Source organism: Perca fluviatilis, chromosome 18 (assembly GCF_010015445.1).
Source record: "Perca fluviatilis chromosome 18, GENO_Pfluv_1.0, whole genome shotgun sequence".
NCBI lineage: Eukaryota > Metazoa > Chordata > Actinopteri > Perciformes > Percidae > Perca > Perca fluviatilis.
Window position 1 is genome coordinate 25885928 of NC_053129.1, and position 18967 is coordinate 25904894.

The 18967-nt window shown below is 38.5% G+C and overlaps 1 protein-coding gene across 2 annotated transcripts; it reads left to right on the plus strand.

The window, feature by feature from the left end:
* Positions 1 to 2341: 2341 nt before the first annotated feature.
* On the plus strand, positions 2342 to 15655 carry clu (clusterin). 2 transcript variants are annotated; one of them, XM_039781267.1, is made up of 11 exons: positions 2342 to 2461; positions 7043 to 7203; positions 7874 to 8022; positions 9014 to 9184; positions 9970 to 10140; positions 11075 to 11288; positions 12132 to 12152; positions 12347 to 12487; positions 13287 to 13513; positions 14349 to 14542; positions 14980 to 15655. In XM_039781267.1, exons 2-11 carry the CDS (start codon positions 7089 to 7091, stop codon positions 14990 to 14992), a joined length of 1416 nt encoding a protein of 471 aa, XP_039637201.1. In that variant the 5' UTR covers positions 2342 to 2461; positions 7043 to 7088; the 3' UTR covers positions 14993 to 15655. The 2 variants fall into 2 exon arrangements, with proteins under 2 accessions (XP_039637201.1, XP_039637202.1); XM_039781268.1 differs by lacking the exon at positions 12132 to 12152.
* The last annotated feature ends 3312 nt before the right edge of the window (positions 15656 to 18967 follow it).

An 18967-nucleotide genomic window follows, 5' to 3' on the forward strand; every position in this document is an offset into this window, starting at 1 on the left:
ACAAAAGATTTTCTGCTGTTTTCTTATACGAGCATAGAAACAGAACATGGACAGGTGTATAAGGTGTTGTTTTTTTATACATGGGCCTATTTATGAATAATTTGAAACATATTATGTCTGTTTATGTTTCTTGATAGAGGCATTTGTCCACAATAAACAGTTTATTGTCATTGAAATATGTTCAGTGAACCAAAGTCGCCTCCATCAAACGTCAGTTGTCAACAACGCATCACCAACTGGGAAACTCGGTTAGAAAAATTCAGCCTGAGTTTCCCACCTCTGATTCCCAGAGGAAGTGACGTGAATGGTGACGTTTTCACTCGGAAAAATGTTTTTCCGATGTCCATGAATGCACGGTCAGAGCCTCTGCACCGTCATTGCACTTTCTACCTATAGTCTAGTTGTGACATCACAACCGTACAGAAGTCCTGACGGCTCGTTTAAAGGTAAAGTTTCTAAATACAGGCTGTGTGCATTTCTCTGTGGATTGAGCATTTTGATACTTTCACTACTTTCACAGTTATTATATAGCACCTCAACCTGTTTTATAATAAAAAGACATGGAAATCTCACTTTTTACAATATGGGACCTTTAAGGGAAAATTTGAGAACTTTTCTGTCTTCAACTAAACTTTGTAAGGCAATAATGACTATAACAGCAGCCAGATTCAAAGAATGGGTTTCTTTACTTGGAAAAAAAAAAAAATCTAAACAAAACGGACAAACCTTGTTTGTTTTTTTAATCTTGCAAGAGCCTAACAGTTTCAAAAGTATAGAGTTCAAATATCAAATATCACAAGTTGGCTGTGTGTGTGTGTGTGTGTGTGTGTGTGTGTGTGTGTGTGTGTGTGTGTGTGTGTGTGTGTGTGTGTGTGTGTGTGTGTGTGTGTCCGTCCTTATGACACAGTCACACAGGAAAAGCACAGGTGTAATTAATAACTTCAAAGATGGCTGCACTGCATTTATGTTAGTAGAACCTTCGTTAATGACATTAATTATCATGTGCTTTTGCTGATATGACATGTCGGCTGTGAAATAAGTGAAGTGAAGCTGGAGCTTCTCCAAGCCTTGATTTTCCTGCAATCACTAAATGGTTAAGATTATGAACCATGAAAGTTAAATTATTAAATGTTGAGTCACGGTCCAACTGTTTGTCTCTCTACTCTGCAGCACTGAATGCTGCTGCCAATAAATTACAAAACTTCTGGAAAAGTCCTCAGGCTCACCACGGTCAAGTCAGGCAGAGTTACACTATACGACAGGAAAACCCAAAAATAAAGCCCATATATATCCATTATATCTATTTATATAATGTATGTAGCCTCAGTGAAACGTATCTACAGCCAAGAAATAACAGTATATTACATGCAGTAATGTTACCTATACAGTGGCTTTCAGACTGAAAAAGTGCTAGGTTTAACAATTACTTTGGACAGATGCAAAACCAGAATATTACACAGTTTTCCAAACAGTTTACCACAGGTGATAATCCGACCAAGCACTGCCCCATGCGGTCAGTTTGGGTAATGTCAGCTATGTTTGCCCAACTTTACCGTTGTCCTGCTGCTTTCATGTTTGGTAATCCTCTCAGAAAAGTCCTTGACATCCTGAAAGTCTTTTCTTGACCAGGCACCATCCCCTCTAAATAATAAGACACAAATCAAATAAAAAATAAAATAAAAAAACATCTTCTCTGACAAGCTAGCAGTTAGCCATTTTGTCCCCGGGGAACCACTAGCTAATGTGATTATTTTTTACCAGCGGTTTGGTTTATAACAATATCCTGTGTCTGGTGAGTACTGTGTGCTTAATTGCAAGTTTTTCTTTAAAAGGCAAACTTTAAAATGTGTGAAACAAAAGATAATCCATATCGACCGCAGTTACTTCTTTAAAAGAACGTCTACCTACTACGACAACAGTACTTGGCAAACAGCCAATCAAATTGCAGTGAGGCAACAGCCAATCAGCCTTATTGTTGTCTTCCCACATTAGTCTCAGGGCACTTGACAAGAATTAAAAAAATATTTTAAAACTACACTTACATTAAAAGGTAGAATAATTATAAAAAAAACAGCAGTAACTGAGGGTGTTTTCTTTTCTGAAATGCATTCATCCAAAAAATAAAATAATTTCAAAGTTACTCAGTAGCACTAAAGCAGTACTTTTTGCTACTAACACTAGCTAAGATAAGAAAAGATAAGATAATTTAAGATAACCTACTCAATTCATTTCCCCCTATATGGCAATTTCTGTCCAAACTTTGGAAGAAACGTTCATAATAGCGATTTATTTTGAAGGGTAATACAGGAAGTTGTCTTTTTTTGCTGTGGCTTGACTGTAGCGGCGGCGGGCAGCATGAACCACATGTCTGCACCGTCCCAGTTATCCGCTGGTATAAATACGAGCAGCAGAGAGACTGGAGCAGCTTCAGACGGTCTGGAGTCTCAGGAAACAAACAGAGGTGAGTCAGAGGGGCTTTTATTTTTTGAGAGTCTGCAGCTGGGTGATGCAGAGGAAAATAGTCTCTTCAAAGGCAAGTTGTGATGATGTTATTTTGACAGTTCAGAATAGAATAGAATGCAATGCATTTTCCAGGTTAACCTTATGAAATGTCGACATTTCCTAACATTAATTCGGCTATATGTTTTTATTCTATTTTTTTTTTTAATCTGGTCCCTTCAGTTTTTTTCTTTATGATGACTTATTCGTGGCTGACAAGGCCATTTTTGTTTTGCTTACTCATGGGTGTGACCTTCATCTTTGGATCAAAACAACTGGATTAGGTTAGATGACATCACATTGTGGTTGGTTCACTTTAATGCACTTTAGGCTAGGCACACCCAGCAGCAATCCTAACTGTAATATAAACATGCCATTTGATTGTGAACTTTTGATAATTGAGTGAAGGAATACAGGGTTTTAAAAGAACATTTTGGCAGTGAAACAGCATTCACATTCACATTCTCAATATTCTAATCCAAATATAGGCTACTGTAGTATAGCTTTTTGCAATTTTGACAGTTCTAAAAATTGAATTTTTTTGTTCATTTTCTAGTTTAAACTGACCCTAATTTCTCCATAAGCACATGAAAAATAAGTCCTTTGGGTGCAGAAATCCCCAAACACTGAGACCAAAATTAGGCCACACGTGCCAGTGTCCCATTTGTTGTAAATGGTGCTCAGATGATCCAGATTAGACTAAAAAAAAATGTTCCTCAACAAATTACATTTAAAAAGCTATATAAATTACAATATATACATACGGTACTTCAGACTACATCAGTGAATTGCACAAATACTTCCTGGCAGCCATGATGCATAAACAATAGCCTAATATAAGTATGAATAATAAATAAAACATGCATAATAATATATCAGAGTATGGTTGCAACAAATGCTTATTTCCACAATCAATCGATTAATTGTTTGATTTATAAAATGTCAGTTATTAAACTATCGTTTCCCTGAGGCCAAGGGCACGTCTTGATGTTTTGTTCGACCAACTGTCCCAAACTCAAAGATATTACAAGAATTATCAGGAAACAATCAAGAAAACAAAGTGTTGACATCTGGAATCAGAACAGCTGGAGCCAGTGAAGTTTTGAGATTTTTTCTTAAAAATGATAAATTAATTATCAAAATCCTTTCCAATAAATTTTAAGCAATTCATCCACAAAACGTTTCAGCTTTGTCTTAAACTGTATATAATATGTGCATTATGTGTAATATACACACACATATACAACGCTATGAAATGTATACTGAATAGAAATGGAAGATAATAATATAGAAATACAATATTAATACGATTCAGAACAGTAATATGGTTTTAGACATGGACAGCGTCCGATGCAGATGTTTTACTGTATTTGACTTTATGAAGCTGAAACTGAACTTTCTAGAAAGGCACTGCAGGCAACATCTGGACGGTGGGTTGGTTTGCATTCTTTGAGTTGTGTAACAGGATCCTCGCAGCTGCTTATTTCTTCTTTCTCTCCATTTCTTTAACTTTCTCTCTGTCAACCTTTCTCTGACTGTTTAACTGGCTCTGTCTTTGTGTGTGTCTGTTTTTTTTTTTTTTAATGCATTGCTCATTCTTTTCTCCCCCTGCACCTCAAGTCTTACTCATTCTGGTTGTTTTTTTTCTCATAAAAAAGGTCTTACCGGTCACAGTCCGCCCCCATGTTTGTAGACCTTCCAGTAACATCTGTGATGTAATTACAGCAAGAGGCTTATTGTCACATGAATAACGACCTCCTTGTGTAAGCAGATGCAGTTTGCCGCACAGTACGTGTTAAACACGAGCACACAAGCTTTTATAGAGAGGAGAAAGTGGGACGTTTATTTTTAGCCCCCAGATGGGCATCCAGTCCTTTTTGTTTTGGTTTTTTACTGCAGATTAACAGGACAGAGATTCAAAGAGGTTATACCCATCATTAAATTGAATTCATCTTCCTTATAATATTGCTAACAGTTGCTACTAGATTTATCTGAAAGCTGAGAAAATCAATTGTTCAAACCCACAGTTTTAAGGGATTTCGAGGGATCCAAACGTTTCCAAAGATGCCGAATATGTCAGGCTGAAATTTATAATAATAATTTATTATTAAATGATGCATTGATGCAAAAAAACAACCAGAATGGTGCAGCTATAAAAAGTCTTTATGTGTAAAAATCGTAGAGCTTCAATGTAAAGATTGAAGAGGACGATTCTGAATATACTTATGTGTGATAATGTCAGACAGTGTGGAATAAGATAAAACAAAGTCGGGAACTTGTATGTTAATAGGTCAAGTAACAAATACACGTAAAAGTTACACATCTTTTGTGTTGAATGGACATGCTGTGCATACTGTACTTTGCTTGTTTCCATAGGAACAGGAGACGGTGGGTGAGCACAAACATCACTGAGCAGGGGATGAATCTGAAAAACAAAGTTGCATAAGATATATTTTGTCTTCAGTACTTTTTATTTTTAACATTTCACAAACATAGAGATCGGACATTAAACCAATAACCTGTTATTATATGGGTCAATATCCCTCTTAGCTTGAACAATATAATGAGCTACGCCTAACTCAACACTATCTGGTCAAACATAAGTGGATGTTTTCCAGCCCGCAAGTTTACTGTTTTGGTTCAGTCTCAAAGCTCTAATAAAGCCACTTTAGACGCTACCTGCTCAACACCAAACAGCTGACAGACAAAGTCAGCGACTATGGTGAACATAGTGGAGCATTTAGCAGCCTGACAGAGCCTGCTGTTCCCCTCAGGAGTTGGCAGAGACCAAAAACAGAGCTGACAGGAGAGTGAATATTGGACTTACGTTCGCCAGAAACACAACTCTAAATGAATGATTATGTTGCTCTGTAACTGCTGGATGTGTAAATAAGCAACCGTTTGCTAAAAGGTTCCCCATATCAACTTAATCTTAATACAATGTCAGTGTTGTGTGTTACAGTAAGAGCTTGTTTCTGCTGTGTCCCATGTGGCTAAAAAAAAAAAAAAAAAATCACAGTGAGGTCCGCGGTAACTGTCCTGTACAGAGCCCTGACCTCAACCCCATCCAACACCTTTTGGGATACAAACTGGAACGCCAACTGCGAACCAGGCCGACCCCTCCAACGCTCTTGTGGCTGAATGGTAGCAAACCCCTGCAGCCAGCTTTCAGAATGTGGTGGAAAGCCTGAAACCAGAACAGCGGAGGCTGTTATCGCAGCATGCCCCATGGTTTTAGAATGAGATGCAACAATTGCATACTGTAAGGGTGTAATGTTCAGGTGTCCGCATACTTTTGGCTATACAGTATAATGAACCAAGTGTTATTCACTTTCCCCACTCTATGCTTTTCATGGTCTTATGCACGTTAAAACAATAATAATAATAAAATAAAACAATGGCAAAAAGATTGGTGCATTTCAGAATCAGTTGCCAAATAAGTAACACGTGGATGGTGCATACATCAACATAAACATATTAAAAGGAAATAAACAATAAATGTAAAAGAGATGATAACATAAATAAACAAATGAACAATCGGTTACACTTTACTCGAAGGTATCTACATAAGAGTGACATGACACTGTCATGAACATGTCATAAACCTTATAAACAAGTCGTAAACGTTTATGACATAACGCTTATGACATAACGCTTCTTTTAGTAAGTGTAATTCGTTTTTTTGTCATGACAAGCTAGGGTTAGGGTTAGAGTTAGGGTTAGGGTTAATGTATCATGACTGTGTCATGACAGTGTCATGTGTTCATGACAGTTTCATGTCACTCTTATGTAGATACCTTCAAGTAAAGTGTCACCAAACAATCTAACTGCTTAACAATAAGAAAAGAAGGCCGTATGGATTGGTGCAGGATGACATCGCCGTGCTGCGTTTTTAGAGGAAAAGGGAGGATTATATCTGGCTGCAGAAATAATCAACAGAGAGTCGACTCGCAGAGACTGAGAGGTGTATACTGCCTGGGGAAAGCTGCAGAGAGAGGAGAGAAGGCCGGTCCATCTGTCTGATGACTTTCTCTCTCTGTCTATTTCTTGTGTGTGTGTGCGAGAACGGGAATAAAAAAAAAGAAAAGCTACAGTCGGTCTCTGTTGAAGCTGTCATTGTTGAATATACGGGCAGCTGACCAAGCACACGCTAGTAGAAAAAAATGGGTAAACAGAGAAAGGGCCCGCTGTTCTCTTTATATAATGCACAGTTGGTCAAAGTCACAGGAAACACTGGTCTGAGGTCAGTTTGGTGATAATGTCCTTGCTGATGATTTTTAGCGAATGAAACAAGAGACGAGGGAAATGATCATAAAGCAGACATCCCTTTGAATTATTCATAAGTGTTGATCAGAGCTGTTATTTTTATGTTTTGCTGTGTAAGGGCGGAAAACTGCTGAGCAGTGATGGTTATTTTCCACTGCGTAGGTCTCTGGTTTCTTTACAGCTTGTGTCGCCCTCTAGAGGAGAATGGAGGGGCATAACAACAACATCCCAACAGTCAGGAATTTAAATCTGTTCATTCATGCTGGATGTTTTTCAGTTGTTTTTTTCATCATTGCCCGCTGGCCCTGTGAGAGTCAGAGAGGATGTTAATGATGATGATGATGATGAAGAAGAAGGGGTCCAAGTTTCTGGCCGTGGTGGCTCTTCTTCTGGCCTCAGCCAACTGTATCCTCCTTCCATCAAAAGAAGATCTTACCCGTAAGTGTCTCTCCGCACCTGCATCAGAAAACATAAGTTCACCCAAATTTACAAACAACATTTTTTGTGTTTGAGTATTTTTCATTTTTGTTATTATTTTTGTTTTATTTCTCAGTAAAAGCTGTACAAAGTGAAGTCTGTGCATTATCCAGAGTCTTTAAATAACAAGCAGCTGTTTTTTTTTCTAAAAGCCTGGATAACTACAAACTAAAGTTACAGTAGGCTACTTAATATATATATATATATAGATATCATAAGTAAATACAAAATATTGAATAAAGAAAACAATACATTTGCAATTTGATTGGACTGGTCCTTTAAAACAACTCAAACTTTTAGAAATGAATAAAGCTTTTACGAAATAAAAGATGAATACCCTAAAGTGCAAGTGTTATTCCTTTCATGTGTGTATGAAAATGCCTAAAATGGAAATTAGGGGATGTGGCAGTATCAGAGGGCGCAGAAAGAAGTAAAAGGGCATTTTCTTACAAATAATATTACATATGAGTCAAGTTAAACCAAAAAAAAAAACACACAACAAAAATATCTTACCCACATATTTGTTCAATTTACTTACATTATCATTTTGGTCAAAGAGGGCAGAAATGCAAGTCTGTTACAGAAGAAGAAGATCTGCATTAAATTAATATGTGCTACTTTTTTTTTGCAGAGATCTCACTCCTGGGAGAAAAGTATCTGGATAAACAGATTGAAAACGCCGTTAACGGAGTGAAGGAGATGAAGAGCGTGATGCAGAAATCTTCAGAGGAACACCAGAAGTTTCTGGATGCCCTGGAGAAAACAAAGGAGCAGAAAGAGGTAGAAACATGACTGACGATGCGTTTTGTCCCAAGTATCAGCACTGATGCCAGATAGTAATTGTCATACATAGACAGTAAGTGTTAAAATATGATCCACAGGAAAATAATTAGGCTTAATTTGTCCCGGTAGAGCTGATTGTAGAAGAATTAATGTTTTTTTTTTGACAAAGCAGAGTGACTGTAAAGTCACAGCAAAGTGCTACATCCAGTCGTATATACCTTTTTATAAAGATAGATAGATAGATTTCTATTGATCCCAAAATGGGAAATTACAGCAAAGCAACTGGAAGAAATGTTATATCTTTCATTTTTTGAGTACGGTACCCACTTTCTTGGCGACATAGAACAAGAAAGACCATCAGGGTGTTATCCAGTTTTTAGTGTTTGGTTAACCAGTTGTAGTAAGAAGTGTCTTTCACTCAAACAAATAAAAGCAAAATATACATAATTATCTTAGAATCATTTTGTTCTAACCTAACAGAATCTCAAACTTACTGAAATGTGATCTGTGGTGGCACTTTAAAGATGAATTCCCGAAGAGCAAGTTGTCTTTCAGAGCTTTATTGCAGTGTTAGGTCAAACATTGGCAGATGGACCACTGAGCTCGCTCGGCTGAGAGATACTGAAGTTCAGATGCTGGCACTTACACAGACAAACATCCCTTATTGCTCAGGTTTCGCAGGTGTCTTTTAATCAACACTTGCCTCTGTCTGCTGGGAATCAAGAGTTGAAGGCTGAATCCCACGGCTTCACTTCCAATAACATTTGCCGGGAAGCAACAGTTAAACACTTTCACACGGCAAACAAAAAAAGACAAGCTCTTTAGGCTGTACAACAATATCTGAAGTGAATAAGGGTTTAAAATCTGCCAATACAGATCCCTAGAAAACATGATGCAACGATAATAACTGGTAATAACCACTAAGTCCTAAGGATCCCACCAAAATAAAAGCTTGCCTCTTGAAGTCTTTGTTTCTGTTTCTGGACAGGAAGCGTTGCGCGTGGCTAAGGAGAAGGAGGCCAAGCTGGAGCAGGAAGAGGAGGTTTGTAACGAGACCATGACGGCCCTGTGGGAGGAGTGTAAGCCCTGCCTGAAGAACACCTGCGTTAAATACTACTCCCGAACCTGCAGCAGTGGATCTGGACTGGTGGGACGCCAGGTCAGACCATCGCATGTACACATACATGTACTCATACTAGATTATATATACGGGGCTGTGATTATAATCCAGGTATTAGCCTGTCAATGCCATCTTTTATAATGGATATAATGCAGTTTCAGATTCAGGAAACTTTTTTAGTCCCCAAGGGGCACTTCATTTGTACGGTCTAGCCCATCCATGTAATAAATAAGTACAAGAGTAACGACAACAATCAGCATCCACATCAACATGCCAGTGACAACAAGAGCATAGATCAGATCAACAGTTTGTGTTCAGTGGCCTAATGGCTGAAGGAATGAAATAATTTGCATACCAATTAGTTTTCCGTGCAGGAACATAATAGCACCGGCCTGACGGCATAACTAAAAAGTCATTGATTACATATGGGTTGGAGAATCAATCAATACTGCTGGGTATTCATAGGGACCCCTTAAACTAAAGTGACTCTAATGCAACTTTTCTTTGAGTATGTAAGTATGTAGTGTGCACCATTTACCAAATTATGAGTAGTATCTCTAGATACAAATAAAAGTGTCAGTGTCTTCTCTTGACAAGCATAACATAGCAAATACTTTGGAATTTCAGTGGCATGTAAATAGTAAAATGTAAGGATGTTGCGTGGCACAAATCCAGATACTGCTACTACAAACACAAAAACAATAGTCTGTCCTACCACAACACTCTTACCCATCCCGTCTCTCTCTTTTTCCATCTACTGATCAGTCAGCTAAAAAGTAGAAATATTTGAGATTCAAAATCAAAAGTTGTCCTTTTACCTGCAGCTGGAGGAGGTGCTCAACAGAACGTCTCCCTTCTCCATCTGGATCAACGGGGAGAATATAGACGTCCTGCAGCAAGAGGGGCAGCGGCAGAGCAAAGAGCTCAGGAACCTGGAGGAAAAATACTCCGAGATGGCCGACGGCGTGGACAGCATATTTTCAGACAGCATGAAGGTAGGGTTGACCTGTTAGACCAGAGAGGTAAACACTGGACACAGAGATACTAATTTGCTTGTGTACGTATATGAGTGATAAACTAAACTAACTTTAACATTAGGGGAATACAGTACACTGAGATTAAATCAAATCACCTCATTGAGGATCTCTTTTACCCTAAATAGAGACAACCTAAATAATATATAAATGATATATATAAATTCAGACGATCATCATTGAAGCAGCAACAATATTTAACAGAATTAACAAGTCATAAAAAACGTCTGATAATTAAAAGCTTTAGAATCTCTGTACAGAATAAATAATCTACCTTCAGTGCGTTTTGCAGGTTATTATAAATAGTGGTGGAAAGATTATTCAGATATTTATTTACCCATCAAAATCTCACCCAGATCCCTCCCCTCTGCCCCTTCCTCCTCCTGTTACTGCACGTTAATGATTCTCTGCCATGTTTACAATGCCATTGGCACATTTATATGCTTATATTTCCATATGCTATGCCATCGGCACAAGTACATTTTGAAAAGTTGCACGTTTATAATACAATGTAATTTGCAATAATTCTGTAGTCTGTAACTACTGTTGATAATGTTAGTGTTTTTTTTAAATCTACTGTGTATGTGCACTGTTTTTTGAAAGGCAATGACCTATATTTTGTTACATATGTGCCTGCACATTGTGTCAAGGACAATAAAATTGAATATTTGAATTAAGTAAAAGTAGCAATACCACAGTGTAGAAATACTCTGTTACAAGTAAAGGCCATTTAAACTTTACTTAGAGAAAAGTACAAATGTGAATCCTAATTATGGATCTTGAATCCCAGGTATTTGTATGTGTCAACATTAGTGAAACAGACACAACAGCGCACTCACTGCAGAGCACTCCGTTTACAGGCCTTGTCTCTCTGTGTGTTGTCGGCGTGTCTCAGGTGGCTGATCACGTGCACTACAACCCTCCAGTGTTCTTTTTTCCCAACTTCCTGGGGCCGTACACTCGCCGGAGCAGAAGCGTTCACTCTCTCTTCCACAATCCGTTCCACGGCTTCCAGGATTTGTTCTCCCCCATGAAGGACATGAGCAGGAACTTCTTCAGCTCTATGGGCTCCATGATGGACATCGACTCAGACGCAGCTCCTAATGAAGGTACATTTTCTGACATATTCTACTTAAATCACAACTACAACAGTACTCAGAAAGCTTTTGTGCGGTTTGCAGGTGGTTTATTGGTCTTTTGACTGTTATTATAAGTCTAAAAGATCTTTTTTAGGTAAACTTTTAAATTTTCTTATACAGGAAGTAGACTTAAACAAAAAAAAAGAAGAAGAAGAGAAGAAGAGAGATTTAGATTCAGAAAACTAAAAGTCATCTGCAAACACTGCTGCTACAAAGATCAGGTCATGTTAGGGTAATGTCTGTTAATAGCATTTGCTGTATCAGCTATAAAATTTGTCTTACATTTAGCACTGTAGTAGGTGAGTTTTCAAATAAATATGAAAGAACAAAGAGCTTAAAAGAGGCCGAAACTACCCGTTTCCAAACTGTAGATAAATTGGTTAAAACGTTACTTCATGTGACTGTCTGCAAAAAATCCGTCCCATTAAAGTCAGCGTTCCTGCAGAGTTTTTCAGTTAAAGGTGCCCTGCCACACGTATTTCATTACTTTGTGGTAATGTCTGAAGTTCTACCATGGACTCAACATTTTTTTGTGGAAAAAATGCCTTGGTTACCTTGTTTCAAGCCATTCTAGCGTGGTATAGAAAGCCTGCAGGAAGACTCAGCTCAATTTCTGCCAGTTCTCATTAATATTCAACAAGCTAAGCTGTTTGAATCTGATTGGCTAACAGCTAGCCAATGAGAGCCTGACTGTCAGAATCCTTTACCCAGCCCAACTGGGCAAGTTCATGAATAGTGATGAGCTCAGGCAATATGATGTCAGACTGACCAGCTTTTGTAATTGGCCTGATTTCTCTGCTTATTTCTTTTCAGTGGCTAGAGCTGGCAGAGGAGGTAGCAGTTCATTTTCACATTCACAACATAACACAAACACATATGGACCTAACATATTTCGAAAAATGCAAGTAAAAACGGTTTTGTATGGCAGGGCACCTTTAATTTAAAACCATGCATGTAAAGTTAGAATGATCACTTTGTTTTTGAAAAAAGAAAATTTTTCCAAACTCTGTGTTTGTGCCTGGTCACAGACGGCAGTGTGAACGAGGACGTGGTCATCACCAAACCGTTTGGCAACGGCAGGATGACCTGCAGAGAGATTCGCCGCAACTCGGCCGGCTGCCTCAAGTTCCGCGAAGAGTGTCAGAAATGCAAAGAGATCCAGCATATTGGTAAGATAACGCTCTGGTGAAGTGTTTTATTCTTTTTTTTTAGTATCAGTCCAAGATAAGTACAAGAAAGGTATGATAATAGAGATGATGAGGATGATACAGACTGTGTAAGATGTGTAAAGCTGCAAAAAGAAACAAATGACAAGAAATACTGAGGAAAAAAATAACAATCAGAATCAAATATGAATAACATCCTTGTTAATTAAATGTATTATGTAAGATGTCATTAAACAACTAATCATAACAGTTCAAAAGGTTAAGTGGCCAAAATTATTTCCAGCTGTGTCCATTCATGCAGGAAACCAGAGGTGGAGACCTTAATGACGATCCAGAGATTTTTTTTTATTAAAGCAATACCATAAGGATTCATGATAATGTTGGAAACAGGAAGGGCTTGAAATGAATGCGATTTAATTATGTAATCTATTCCTTTGTGTTAATGATATTATTGTTCCTCTGACAGCATAAACATCGTCTACATTTGAGATATTGGGACATTTGGGAAATATAATAAGGTTTATACTGATTTCACATTCAGAGGGATGCTTCATAAAGTTGGTATAAACACTGTAGCCTGAAATCTCTGTGTCCCCTCAATGAGAAATCTAACAATATACTATCAGGAGGGTATCAAGTCTCTACTCCCCCCACCCCCGCATCCCCAACTTGTAAAACCTCCAAAAAGTTTTTTTTTCCCCTGACATATCGCCATGCTGCTCTGATTAATTTCCAATTAACTTTTATGAATTTATGATTTTTCTAAGCTCACTCGAGCGCCGTGATAATGTTGCCTTCACAGACTGCTCCGGGAAGAGACCTCTGGAGGGCCCGCTGAAGCAGGAGCTGGAGGAGGCGCTGGCCATGGCCGAGCGCTTCACTCAGCAGTACAACAGCCTCCTGAAGACGTTCGAGGAGAAGATGTTCAACACCTCCTCCATCCTGGACCTGCTCAACAGAGAGTTCGGCTGGGTGTCATCTCTGGCCAACAACACCAACACCAAGGACGACATCTTCCGGGTTCAGACGGTACGTAGACCTGGGGGGGGCAATTTGTAGCTGAAATCAATATCATTATCACTTGGGACATCTTTTTTACTTTATGTTAGTTTTGTAGTCAGTGATGGGGTTTTCAACAACATACTGTATGAATTTCTATGGAAGAGGATTAGGGCCACATTTTAAAAAAATTTATGAGTTCTGTGGTTGTTTTTAATTTTTAAAAAAAGTCAGAATTCTGAGAATAAAAGGTCAGAATTCTGACTTTAAACTCAGAACTCAATAAATGTTTTTACATGTGGCCCTAATCCTCTTGCGTAAATTTCTAACAAGCTGCTACAGAAAATGTTTTTTGTGAACAGTGTCCCAGTAAGCACCCATACGTCGCCATGACGTCTTGGCCATGCAATCAAAATGCGACGGGAATAAGTTGTATATTGAGCCTTTGCCCACCGGCCCTACGTCGCCGTATGGAAAGCCATTTGAACTATTTTTCCTACAAACTAAGTCATACTCTGGGGACTAAGTGGTTATTTCAAATGATTGCAAGTCTAAGTGTCTATTTGTGACATGCCTGCTTTCTTTGCTACCTGTAAATCATGGCAAGTTCCTCTTTTAAAGAGACAATGAAATCTTACTTTTACCTTGGTGAACACCTCGCAAGTTGGATTTTATGCTATCAACAGTTACTTCTCTTTTTTTGTACCGGTTAAAGCAATAACGCAACTAAAGTGAAAAGATCCAAATGACCAAAATTGGAGCAGTAAAAGCCAGTTTATCTGCATATGCACAGCATACAGTATATCAGTATTGGAAATGCAGCTATGTTTCGGCTGTTAAGATGTGCAGTGTCCCTGTACTGCAGGTGGACAGCAGGGACACTGAAGAGAAGCCCAGTGAGGGGGAGAAGAAGCAGCCTGGAGAAACAGACGTGTCTGTGCAGCTCTTCGACAATCCACCCATGACCTTTAGCGTGCCGGGCGACATCCCCTGGACCGACCCCAAGTTCTCTGAGGTGGTGGCCCAGAAGGCTCTGGACCGCTACAAGGAAACCAGCGTGTGAGTGTCGCGCACATGTAACCACATTTAAAAAAGAATGGTTTTAGCATGCACGTTTATTTGCTTTCTTCCCGAGAGATTTATACCATTCTCTTGTCTGTACGGTAAATATGAAGCTACAGGTCTTCCATGTCCTCCTTGGCTACTAGCAACTGTGTGAACTGTGTGTGAACTGTGCGCTGTCACTTAAAGCTTGTATCATGTGGACACGCCGACAGTGTTGTTGTCATTACTTAGAATTCCTCATGGGGGAGACAGAAACTACACACTATAGCTTTAAGCATTTGTATGTTTTCTTGTAACTTATTTATATGACTTTAGATTGTGGGAAAACACCAGATGGATCGTATGGAATGAAAAATAACTTTCTTAGGACGATGGGATATAAAAGAATCACTGACAATCTCTGATCTCATTCTCTTTGTTTTTTTTCACAGTGTGGTTAAATAAGGTCCCAACCTGCGCTGTCTGCTGACAAGTGAATGTTCTGAATTTCTCAAAAACACACCCGGGGGGAAAAAAACCTGAAGCCAACACACTGATTCTGTTGTAAATCCTCCAAGTCCTGCTTTTGCAAATGATACAGTTTAACCTCAGATATTTATATTGTTACATTAGAGCTCTTTGTCCTGCTGTAAGAGAAGATATTCAGTAGATGTAGATAGCAGGCCTTGTATCATATGTGAGCTGGGCTTTTGCAAAAAAAGGAGCCATAGGACTTCTGCTTGAGTTTCTGTTAAAAGCCAAAATATATGTAATTGGCTCTAAAAGGGTTTATTCTCTACATTCAGACTTTCTAACACATGCAGATTAAACTGATATTTCCTCCACCTCAGTTCAATGAAATAGAGATTTGGTTTGTTGCAAAGATTTGTGGTTAAAGTAAAAGTTTAGAGTGAGTAAATTTAAGCGGTTTAAGTGACTTCCCTTCTACAGATCTGTGATCATCTGTTATCTGAGTTGAGTTGGTTTGCAGGAGTTAAATTCACTGATTGGAGAGATTAAAGTTAGGAAATAAGAAGTTGATTATGTTAAGGTTTGCTTTGAGCCCCTCTGTACAACAGTAACAATGAAGCAATGCATACAGATCTAATAAAAACCTGCTCAAACCCATTCAGTGTCTTTGTGTTATTGACAGTTTTCAGTATTTAGGATTATTTTGTTAGTTGACTTAAGCATTTAAGAGGCATTAACACCTTTGTCAAACAAAGCTTTTCTCATGTATGGAATCAAAATACATCTATGCTACAAAATGGTGGCAAGGGACTGTATTTATCAAACTGCCGAAATGAAGATTTTGGACTATTAAAAAGGGATCTTGCAATCTCAAGAATAAAAGATATTTTATTATTAGAAATGCTTTGTAGAAATACTAAATTTAAAAGAGTTCAGGCGGTTGCTTTAAGTTGACGTCTTAGATGGCTTCAGTAGAAACAGTTGAACACGCAACTTTTGAGACACATTTTGGATCGACTTGTAAAGGATTCAAATCCTTTGACTTTTTGCACATTTTATTGTGCGTTTTAGATGTTCCATAAAATGTATTTCATCGACTTTTAGGCCACACAGATATCCAAAACGAAAAAGCAAAAACGTGGTTTTAAAAAGGTCAAAACTGAAATCTCTAACTTAAATATTCTCACCTTTGTGTGATGGAGCTCCAAATTAAGTTCAGGTGCTTGAGATTTCTCTACAACTTGATAAATAATTAGACTAGTTTTAGTCAAAGATTTTGCAGCATCTGCTTTCTTGCCACTTCCCTGGCATCTTCATTTTTTTATTTTTTTACAGCAGACATTTTGACCTGTCATAGTAGGAAAAGCACAGGGGCAATTCATAACATTGATGGCTCAGTTCCATTAAGTGTGCCAGTAAGCTCTTCCAGTGAGCCAGCATGAATACCTCCATTAAGTGGAATACAGCTATCATGTGCTTTTCCTACTATAACAAAATGGTCAAAATGTCTGCTGTGAAAAACGACTGTTGTCACTGTGGTACTAAATTCTTCCCTTATCTAAGATATTGCTGTGAAAAAACAGAATTTGGTTTAGATTATTTTTTTAAACGAACAATTGTGCCTGGCTGTTCCTTCTATTTTTAAGTATTTTTATACAACATTTATTATCCGTGACTAAATAAGCAACACAGTTTAAGTTAGTAAAGCAAAAACATCACAAATTTCAGTGTCAGAAACTCAGGTAATCTGCTTCATCGACTGTGCGCTTGTAAGAAAATAACATAGGCTACAACTACTTTTTTTCAACTTAGCCCGGTCCACTTTAAAAAAAAGACAAAACAGCACAGAAGGAAATCTCTCGTGTAAAATATCCAAAAGCTGTTCTAACTTTGGCACCAACTTGTGTTCATGTGGTATCTCATTGCTCATAAAAAGAAGCGTTTTGAGAAGACATGTTTTAAGGGCTTCGAACAAAGAAGTCAGTAAAGGAGAGCAGCATTTAAAATATTGTGCCGTTTTTATTTTTGTGTAAAAATCACACAGCTGCTAGTTGACTCTGCAGAGATACAGTACATCCATGCAGTTAAACATCTAGGATCCCACAGCCAAGAGAGAAGGAATTAAATATAATATTCTTTCGCTGTTAGTCAGCAATTAATGCAAATTTACACGAGTCCAAAAGTGTGTATCATGTACAATATACAACACAGATCTGGGTTCAAATAGCATTCAAATCCCACCAAAGACTTTGTGATTGCTTCTGCCTGCCTGGATTGCCTTTAGGGTTTGAGGATGAATGGGGAGCTATTGTGCTAGCAAACATGAAGGTTTTTAAATGGTATTAGTTCCAGGTCTGGAAACAATATCACTCGCTCGCACACACTCTCACACACCTCACTATCACACACTTGCACACCTCACTATCACACACTCGCACACCTATCACACACACACACACTCTCTCTCACACACCTCACTATCACACACACACTCACTCACCTCACTATCACTCTCTCACACACCTCACTATCATACACACCTCACTATCACACACACACTCACACTCACTGTCACACACCTCACTATCACTCTCTCACACACACGCACACACAAAAAAGAAGGCGAGCCTTGATACAACAAGGAAGAGAGGTCAGCCAGTCACCATGGAAACAACTTACACGGGGTAAGGCTTTAGAAGAACACACAGGAAGTTCCAGGGACAAAAACATTTATAAAAATAAAAAAAGGGTACTGGCACAAAAACCTCTTAGTTTCCAAGGATGTACTGAAGAAATAAAAACTTAAGTGGTTCATTATTTCTTTTTTTCTTCTTAAAGCATCTTTTTTTTTTTTTAAATACATGTGAAAGACAAGAACAAAATGCAAACGTTAAAAGAAAGCAGAAGAGGGATGTAACAAAAAAAATACAAAAAGAAATAAGGAGGGTAGGGAGGTTAAGTTCAAAGTGCAGTTGGGTCATTCAGGTCTCCCGTTCTGTTGACTGGTCTCCGTCTGTTGTCGTGTTGAGCTTCATCTACACCCAGCAAGGGTCACATCTTGCAGTGTGCGTGCATGTGCGTGTGCGTGTGCGTGTGTGTGTGTGTGTGTGTGTGTGTGTGTGTGTGTGTGTGTGGGGGCAAAATGAATCACAAGCATACAGCAGTTGTTCTGGAAGATCTAAGATACAAAAACCAGATTATACTGTTCACACAGTTGCTACTATCATAGTACAAACCAATGACAATGACCAAGTACAAACAGCTAAGTATAGGTGGTGTGTGAGGATGCATCGCCCGTACTTGCATAGTGCCGACTGCCCGATTGAAAAAAACAGCTGAATATCTTAAACTCATATCTGCACCATCAGTTCGGATTTGTGCATTTGTTTTTGCTGATCGGAAAGTCACAGGGAAAACTTCTCACTGATCAGCAGCACAATTCTTCATACAGTAATTGCCGCCTCCTGCAGTCAAGCAGCTGGTATATCTTCAAACCCTTCAAGTAAATGTCTGTTTTGGCTAAATGGTTTCCCATCCAGGTGAAGGTAAAAGACAGGGGAAATAACGGCAGCAACCCAATTAGAACATGTTTAAAAAGAAAGCTGAGATGTTGACGCACAGCTATGTTTGGAAATGAATCAATCGAAACGTAAAGAAAGGGGAAAAGAGTTGTCATTTCTTTCCTTCTTTTTTTTAAAACAAAGCCCATGTCGAGGTGAAAGAGCAGAGTGATAGTTCAGTCATTTGGCATCAAGTTAAACCATTCAGTCACATCAAACCCCAAACACTGTAACAAAAGAAAAAAAAACAAGACATTCATTCACCGCATCATGCCATCAACACTCACATATGTGGACTTCAAGGGGCAGTAAGACGAGAGAGAGAGAGAGAGAGAGAGAGAGAGAGAGAGAGAGAGAGAGAGAGAGAGAGAGAGAGAGAGAGAGAGAGAGAGAGAGGGTGGGCTAAATT